Here is a 9,708-nt window from a genome sequence, read left to right as displayed (position 1 = left end):
TTCCTTTTTCGCATTTTCCCATTTCACTCATAAAAACTTTTTGGAACTAAATATATAAGAGTACACAACATATATCACCTTAACTTAAACTGAGAAACATTTTACCTTCAGCCATGGGCTATCATAAAGTACTTTTTATCTAGATTTTTTAATCTTTTGGTATATCCTATGAGGAAAAGTTTAGAATGACCTTCCCTTCCTTACTTTTGTTCATATATAACTTCATCATCTTAGCAATGTTGATTAAGAAAACTGTTAATCATTCAAGTAAATTTCTAAAAAATATATTAAAAATAACAGTGAAATATCAAAGACAACTTGCAGAAATACTGTAACTAGATAGTATACACACTTTTACATATACTGTACTACCAGTATCAATAATCTGTTACTTCCTTTAGTGCATTAAAAACCTTGACAAGAAAGTAAAATAGAGAAGGAAGTCATATTTTTAAAAAATGCATTAGTAATTTATATCTCCCCCAAACAGTCAGCCTTCTAATGACTTGCTACAAATACTGGTTGGGGACTTATAACCAAAGTGACCTTGAAAAGATTTCATTCATAACAATTGTGCTTTGAGAACTCTGATGCTTATTAATTGCTCAGAGCTATTTCTCTAAAATATGACACTACTCACTGGCAAAGAGAAAGGTTGGCAGCTGCCCTTTCCATTAATCAATTTGATTTGACTTTTTGATGTTCTGGGGTTGTGGATAGGTGAACCAGTGATACATCTAGAAATTATTACTTTGATGGTATAAAAAAGCTAAAATAGTAATATTTAGTGGTTTTAAGTTTCCTGAATAAGATATGAAAAACTATCATCATAGCTATCCTTTACTTACCAATAATCAAGTGACATAATATTCTGAATTATATAATTCCCTTTATTTAATGAATATTTCAACTTCCTAAAATTCAGTAAATTTCAAAATGTATTATGATAGCTCAAGCTGGGAGTTTTTTCTTAGGCTTGATAAGATGATGGTAGTTCGGAAGAATCTTAGTCAAGAAATCTAACTGCAGTCCCTGTGCCTGAAATGGAAAAAGCAATAAACAGGAATCAGTTTCATGTTTAAATATATAGGTACCTTAAAGCTTTCTACAGATTAATCCAGCTTTTATATATCCATTACATAACACAGAGAGTTAATGGGTCCTCTGACTGGCCAGACAGTACTACATTGGATCCCTCCCTCTGGTTACGTCTCATTTTTTCTTTGCCTACCAACATATACACTGAATAGTCTGGCCTATTCTTTCCACATTCTCCTCTGTAGTCACACACCTGACAACACTGAGAATACCAAACAATTCTTCTCTGCCAATCATTTCTTAGAAGAGAATCTTCCCTATCTTGAAAATTGATAAGTTAAAAGTTAAGTTAAAAAAAGATAAGTTAAAAGTTTCAGTTCCAATTTCATCTAAATAGATGCTTAACTAGATGTCAGCCAGACAATCCTAATCCCACCAACCATGGTGCACAACCACTGCAGTAACCTCCCCAGTAAGCAGCTTAGTCTCACGGGCAGAGGCAGGACTTAATCTGTTGCTAAGAGGCTAGCAAGTTTACTTTTCTCTGCAATTAATTATCCATAGTATGAAATGAGAAATAATATGCTTTCTCTGCTTTTTGGACCCTTGAAAACCTTTTAGAAAGTACATTACTAAATATGGCAATAAAAATAACTACAGTATTTATCCATTTAAGTATAGATTTAAACATACTGTATACTTTAGACAAACTCTGTGGGTTTAGAAATTGTAATCAGTGGTTTCATTAAATTACTCAAAAATAATTATTACTATAAGTATTACCGGTAATTTACTAAAATCATCACGATTTTGTTAAAAGGATTGTTCAAGATAACCAAAATATCATTCAAATTTTCTTCCACCAATACTTTCATTCTTTTAGTTGTAATATCATTCCATTAACATTAAAACAAAAATACAAAATGTATTAAATGAGAACTGATACAATTTCCCTGCTATATGCAGGGAAGAAAGGAGGGTGTGGTGATATAACTTACGGCTGGTTTCTCTGACTGAGTTCTCTGATGAAATTCATCACCATATATAACGGTATTTTCTTGTATAACTTGAGGACAGGTAACAGAACATAAGGATCCAACAACAACACCACGGCTCAGTTCCACCCCTGGTCCCACATGGCCTGAAAACACAAGTAGGTGGCAAATAATTAATTTACTTCTAATTTTACCAATAACCAAGAGTAGCACTCAGTAGTGCGCAGATCTCCGCCGTGGAAGCTCATTTCTCAACCTTTTGCTTGAGCTTGACCTTTGACTTTAACATGTATTAATTGGTGTGGATTTTCATACACTCAAATATGAACCAAGTTTGAAGTATCTGTAACAACGATGTCCAAATTTATGGCTGATTATATGAATTGGATATTTTGCTTAACCATGGCCTTGATCTCTGATCTTGACCTTCCAAAATTTAATTATTTCCAGCTTTTTACATAACAGTTATCCCCTTCAAATTTCATTACTCTATGATTAAAATTGTGACCACGAAGTTCTTCACAAACAAACACAATCAGGGGCAAAAACTTAACCTCCTTCCAACTTCGTAGGCGGAGGTAACTAACATAATTTCCCCAAAAAGGTAAAATATTATCAATCCAATCTACAAATATCAAAACATTTTGAACAAAGAATAAGGTTTTTGCCACCAATACGGTGTGAAAAAATTAAGATTTCACCACTTGTACTAGCCCTGCATAAACAAACAAAACAAGCTACCCAAAAAAGTCTAAATCTTTGATACTCTTACTATTTCAGAATTGGTGACTTTATTTGGAAAAACAACATGATTTTATATTATCAAGGGACAGTAACAGCATAAAAAGCAATTGTAATAATTTACTTTTAAAATAGCAAATGTCTCATTGTAATAATACCACAATTCATAACATGAAATTCAATTAAGGTATACAACGCTCTAAGGAAACAAATTCTGTAAAGTCGAGTCCCTGGTGTGAAAGATCAAAATTAATGTTTTATATGTGAATCAACTGCTTTCTGCAATATTCATTAAAGAGCCCAATGCTGAAATTTAAGAGTAAATACAACTTCTATTAAAAGGAAAATCAAATACAAAACCTAACTAGAATTTCTTGAAATAATAAAAAATAGCCACAATTGTATTTGATATTTGGAACATTAAACATGTCTTCACACCTAACAACAAAAAGAATAAGAGAAGAGATTAGGAAAAAACTTACTCTTTGCTTCTAAAACATTGTTATCTCCAATTTTAGATGCTTGGCAGTAACTATCCACTTCAAAAACATTATTATTTCCTATGACCATCACCTGTGGAGTTTCACCAGGTTCTTTTCCAGGTGGTAACCTGAAAAAAAAAAGTAAAAATTTTAATAATTTCAGAACAAAAACAATAAACAAGAGGCAATCACATTACTCAAGTGTCTTCAAAGCAAATATTTTGGTAGTTGCATCAACCAGCTAACGGAAGAAAGGCAATTACATCTAGATATTCAAATTTAACAAATCATCAACATATTTCATACAGTATAAAAAGGAAGAAAGGAAAAGGTCAGAACAGGACATATATGAACACTTTAAACTAAGGATGAGAACAGATATTGTACTGTTAGGAAAATTAATATAAAGCAGCCAGATAGAAACTAAAGATCAGTCTACACAAGAGGATTAAAGTCATAACTGAGAAGTTTCATTACCAAAACTTAAAAAGATGCAAAATGGCATGGCAGCCTATTTTCAAATGGCTCACAAATATGATGATGAAGCATCAGTAAGACAGAATAAAAGACCAAAATGACTCTCATCTTCTATGGCCCATACTAGAGATAAAAAAGAGGAGACAGAGTCAAAAGAAATCATGTGACCTCCATATGTCAAAGCAGTGTTTGGAGATTGCTAACATTCAATCTCTGAATTTGCAAGAGCATCATAAATTTATTTTCTTCTTTTCAAAATAAAAATAAAAATTTCAAAAGTTATTCTACTCAATTCTATGGTTTCAAGTATTTTCTAATTCTTATCTCAAGATATTGGATATCACATAAAGAATTACTTCAGGAGCAATTTCAGTACCAGTGGTAGTTGAGTCACAAAATGGGGATTTTCCGTAGGTGGCCATTTCCTTTGGATGGTGCATGTACTGTGAATCTACCATCTTTTTTCCTACAGAAAAAAAGACTGGAGAACCTAATAATATTCCAAACAAATATAATATGCAGTTATACAGTATACTGCATATATTCAATGGGGTTCTGATGAAGAACAAAATTTATTCTTAGCTAATATATAAGCCGAAACAGCATTAATAGTCGGAGAACGTAGAAATAGGATATTTTAATTATAAAATAAATTTTTGAATATACTTACCCGGTGAATATATAATAGCTGCAACTCTGCGGCTCGACAGAAAACACACTCAAAAAACTCGCGAGCGATCGCTATGAAGGTTGCGGGTGTGCCCACCAGCGCCAACTGTCGGCCAGATACCACTCTTGCATGTAAACAAACCCTTCAATTCTTCTCGTCCCGCTGCGTCTCTATTGGGGAGGAAGGGAGGGTCATTTAATTTATATATTCACCGGGTAAGTATATTCAAAAATTTATTCTATAATTAAAATATCATTTTTAAATATTTAACTTAGCCGGTGAATATATAATAGCTGATTCACACCCAAGGCGGTGGGTAGAGACCAGAGTTAATTAAGTTTACAGCGTATAAGCTAAGAGTTTTTTCATTTTGACAGTTATCAATATAACAAAACCAAAATATATAGGTACCTGGTAAGGAAGTTGACTTAGACGATTACTCTGCCTTGTAAGTCTGTCTTCCTCACGGAGCCCAGCGATCCTCTTAGGATGCTGACAGACTCCCAGGAGCTGAAGTATCAAGGGCTGCAACCCATACAACAGGACCTCATCAAACCCCTAATCTGGGCGCTCTCAAGAAATGACTTTGACCACCCGCCAAATCAACCAGGATGCGAAAGGCTTCTTAGCCTTCCGAACAACCCATAAAACAATATTAAAAACATTTCAAGAGACAGATTAAAAGGATATTGGAATTAGGGAAGTGTAGTGGTTGAACCCTCACCCACTACTGCACTCGCTGCTACGAATGGACCCAGTGTGTAGCAGTCCTCGTAAAGAGTCTGGACATCTTTCAAGTAAAATGACGCGAACACTGACTTGCTTCTCCAAAAGGTCGCGTCCATGATACTTTGCAGAGATCTATTTTGCTTGAAGGCCACGGAAGTTGCTATAGCTCTAATCTCGTGCGTCTTAACCTTAAGCAAAGATCGGTCTTCCTCATTCAAGTGGGAATGGGCTTCTCGTATTAAAAATCTGATAAAATATGACAAAGCATTCTTTGACATAGGTAAGGATGGTTTCTTAACCGAACACCATAACGCTTCAGATTTACCTCGTAAAGGCTTAGTACAAGCTAAATAGAACTTAAGAGCTCTAACGGGGCATAATACTCTCTCTAGTTTGTTACCTACGATCTCTGATAAGCTAGGAATATCAAAAGATTTAGGCCAAGGACGAGAAGGCAGATCATTTTTGGCCAGGAAACCAAGTTGAAGAGAACCAGTGGCTTTTTCTGTCGAAAAACCGATGTTCTTGCTGAAGGCATGAAGCTCACTGACTCTTTTAGCCGAGGCCAAGCACACCAGGAAAAGAGTCTTAAGAGTGAGATCCTTCAGGGAGGCTGAATGTAAAGGCTCAAACCTGTCTGACATGAGGAACCTTAGGACCACGTCTAAGTTCCATCCAGGAGTAGCCAAACGACGTTCCTTAGAGGTCTCAAAAGACTTAAGGAGATCTTGTAGATCTTTATTGTTGGAAAGATCTAAGCCTCTATGCCGGAAGACCGAAGCCAACATGCTCCTGTAGCCCTTGATCGTGGGAGCTGAAAGGGAGCGAACTCTTCTCAGGTATAAGAGAAAATCAGCGATTTGGGCTACAGAGGTACTGGACGAGGATACAGATACTGACTTGCACCAGTCTCGGAAGATTTCCCACTTCGATTGGTAAACTCTAATGGTAGAAGCTCTCCTCGCTCTTGCAATCGCACTGGCTGCCTCCTTCGAAAAGCCTCTAGCTCTAGAGAGTCTTTCGATAGTCTGAAGGCAGTCAGACGAAGAGCGTGGAGGCCTTGGTGTACCTTCTTTACGTGGGGCTGACGTAACAGGTCTACTCTTAGAGGAAGACTTCTTGGAAAGTCTACCAGCCATCGAAGTACCTCGGTGAACCATTCTCTCGCGGGCCAGAGGGGAGCAACTAACGTCAACCTTGTCCCTTCGTGAGAGGCGAACTTCTGCAGTACCTTGTTGACAATCTTGAATGGTGGGAATGCATATAGATCTAGGTGAGACCAATCTAGGAGAAAGGCGTCTATATGTATTGCTGCTGGGTCTGGGACTGGAGAGCAATAGATTGGAAGCCTCTTGGTCATCGAGGTTGCAAAGAGGTCTATGGTGGGTTGACCCCAAGTCGCCCAAAGCCTCTTGCACACGTCCTGGTGGAGGGTCCATTCTGTAGGAATTACCTGACCCCTCCGACTGAGGCAATCTGCTAGAACGTTCAAGTCGCCCTGGATAAACCTCGTTACTAAGGAGATGCCTCGATCTCTTGACCAAATGAGCAGGTCCCTTGCGATCTCGTACAGTGTCAGGGAGTGGGTGCCTCCTTGCTTGGAAATGTAAGCCAAGGCTGTGGTGTTGTCCGAGTTGATCTCCACCACTTTGTCTCGAAGGAGACTCTCGAAGCTCATCAAGGCCAGGTGGACTGCCAAAAGCTCCTTGCCGTTGATGTGCATGCTCCTCTGACTTGAGGTCCACAGACCTGAGCATTCCCGACCGTCCAGTGTCGCACCCCAACCCAAATCCGATGCGTCTGAGAATAGAACGTGGTTTGGTTTCTGGACTGCTAGAGGAAGTCCCTCTCTTAGACTGATATTGTCTTTCCACCAATTCAGGCAAGCCTTTACTGTTTCGGAAATCGGGATTGAGACCGCCTCTAGCGTCTTGTCCTTTTTCCAGTGAAAAGCTAGATGGAATTGTAGAGGTCGGAGGTGTAGCCTTCCTAGCGAGACAAACTGCTCCAGGGATGATAGAGTTCCTACTAGACTCATCCAATTCCTGACTGAGCAACGTTCTCTCTTCAACATCCTTTGGATTACGAGCAGGGCTTGATCTATTCGGGGGGCAGACGGAAAAGCCCGAAAAACTGGACTGCGAATCTCCATCCCTAAATACAGTATAGTTTGGGATGGGATCAGCTGTGACTTTTCCATGTTGACCAAAAGTCCCAATTCCTTGGTCAGATCCAATGTCCAATTGAGATCCTTCAGACAGCGATGACTGGACGAGGCTCTGAGAAGCCAGTCGTCCAAGTAAAGGGAGGCTCGGATACCCGATAAATGGAGGAATTTTGCCACATTCCTCATAAGCCTCGTAAACACGAGGGGAGCAGGACTTAGGCCAAGCACAGGGCCCGAAACTGGTACACCACATTGTTGAACACAAACCTCAGAAAAGGCTGGGAATCTGAGTGAATGGGGATGTGGAAGTATGCGTCTCTTAGGTCGAGAGAGACCATCCAGTCTCCCTTTCTGACCGCTGCTAAGACTGATTTCGTGGTCTCCATGGTGAACTTTGTCTTCGTGACAAAGACGTTCAGAGCACTGACGTCTAGCACCGGTCTCCAACCTCCTGTCTTCTTCGGTACTAGGAAGAGACGGTTGTAAAACCCCGGTGATTGAAGGTCCGAGACTTTGACCACCGCTCCCTTCTCTAGCAAAAGAGACACTTATAGTTTCAGGGCTTGTCTCTTTGCTTCCTCTCGGTACTTGGGAGAGAGATCGATGGGGGAAGTCGCTAGAGGAGGTTTGTGTACAAATGGAATTTTGTACCCCTCTCTGAGCAACCTCACAGACTGTTGATCTGCGCCTCTCTTCTCCCAGGCTCGCCAGGAGTTCTTGAGTCTGGCACCTACTGCTGTCTGAAGCTGCGGGCAGTCAGACTCTGCCACGTGAGGACTTGGCTCCTTTTCTCTTGCCTCTCTTTCCTTCGGCACGAGTACTTCCCCTGCTGGGGGCTCTGCCACGAAAGGGCGGAATAAACCTGGACGCAGGAGTGTCTATCCTAGGTCTAGCAGAAAAGGCAGTCGAAGGAGTCCCTTTGCGAGCAGAGGACGCTACCAAGTCATGGGTGTCCTTCTGCACTAGAGACAAAGCTATGTCCTTAACCAAAAGTTCAGGAAACAAAAACTTTGATAAAGGGGCAAAGAGTAGCTCAGATCATTGACAGGGAGTCACTCCTGCCGACAGAAAAGAGCAAAGAGACTCTCGCTTCTTAAGGACTCCTGAAGTAAACGAGGAGGAGAGCTCATTGGATCCATCGCGGATGGCTTTATCCATGCAGGACATAATGAGTAAGGAGACATCTCTATCGGCCGATGAGATTTTCCTACTCAAGGCTCCAAAACACCTGTCAAGGAAGTTGAAAACTTCAAAAGCTCTAAAAATGCCTTTAAGTAGATGGTCAAGGTCTGAGGATGACCAACTAATCTTCGAGCGTCTCATGGCTAGGCGGCGGGGAGAGTCTACAAGGCTTGAGAAGTCGCCCTGGGCAGAGGCAGGGACTCCCAAGCCGAGAACTTCTCCCGTGGCATACCAGACGCTCGATCTAGACGAGAGTTTAGATGGGGGGAAGGCAAAGGCCGTCTTCCCTAAACTCCTCTTGGTTTCCAACCAATCGCCTAACAGCCGTAAAGCTCTCTTGGACGAGCGAGAGAGTACAAGTTTTGTAAAGGCTGGCATGTCAGCAGGAACGCCTAAAACAAACTCAGACGGCGGCGAACGAGGAGCCACAGAGACAAAGTGTTCGGGAAACAACTCTTTAAAAATGAGCATGACTTTCTTAAAGTCCATAGATGGCGGAACTGCTCTAGGTTCATCAATATCTGAAGGATGATCCTCAGGCTGAGGGTCAGCAACGTCCTCATCCGAAAGTTCCTCATCTGACAACTGATGAGAAACAAGCAAAGGGGTTGGCAATGCTTGACACGCAGCGTCCACCCGCACTGGTGCATAAGTGGCGGACCAGGACGCAGCGTCCTGTAACTGCTTGACAGTCTGAGAACTGTCAACAACAACAGGTGCGTGAGGACGCACAGCGTCCACCCGAGACTGATTAGACCGCCTATTCTGCGCAGTCAAAACAACTCTAGGTTGCGGAAGTTGACGCTCAGCGTCAAAACAAGTCAACTCCGATGGTTGGCGAACGTCCTGAACGTCACCAGGCGCATCAGCGAGTTGCCTAACGTCCACATGCGGCTGAAAATCCACACGAGATCGCATCGAGTGTGGTACTACCCCAACCGCTTGACGTGAGTTGGCTACACCAGCGTCAACAGGACGCACAACAGAACGCTTGGGTGGCTGAAGGCCAGGATCTCGATGAGATAAACGGCTAGGCTCAACGGAAACCTTGTCGGCATTGTAGTCTTCCATAAGGGACGCAAGCTTAGACTGCATGTCCTGCAGTATAACCCATTTTGGGTCCACGGGAATGGGTGCGGTAACTGACGGGGTTAGCGTCTGAGACGGCACAACTTTGCCTTGCTTAGGCGGCGAGCAGTCATCCGATGACTGCAACGGGTCCGAACT

General features: G+C 41.1%; 1 protein-coding gene across 2 annotated transcripts in view; it reads right to left on the bottom strand.

The window, feature by feature from the left end:
- The window catches only part of DCTN6-p27 (dynactin subunit 6), a 49,595-nt gene that overhangs the window by 98 nt on the left and 39,789 nt on the right, over positions 1-9,708 (bottom strand). For both annotated transcript variants that reach the window (XM_068360045.1, XM_068360035.1), the window contains exons 3-5: positions 3,257-3,384; positions 2,037-2,179; positions 1-1,038 (exon numbers count right to left, since the gene is read on the bottom strand). The exon at positions 1-1,038 is cut by the window's left edge and continues 98 nt beyond it. In XM_068360045.1, the coding sequence (XP_068216146.1) occupies positions 952-1,038; positions 2,037-2,179; positions 3,257-3,384 (358 nt within the window). In that variant the 3' untranslated portion in view covers positions 1-951. The remainder of the gene's footprint in view (positions 1,039-2,036; positions 2,180-3,256; positions 3,385-9,708) is intronic.

Source organism: Palaemon carinicauda, chromosome 2 (genome assembly GCF_036898095.1).
Source record: "Palaemon carinicauda isolate YSFRI2023 chromosome 2, ASM3689809v2, whole genome shotgun sequence".
Taxonomy (NCBI): Eukaryota; Metazoa; Arthropoda; class Malacostraca; order Decapoda; family Palaemonidae; genus Palaemon; species Palaemon carinicauda.
The sequence above is the reverse complement of the archived record's forward strand: the minus strand, read 5'-3'. Positions and strand labels throughout refer to the sequence as shown.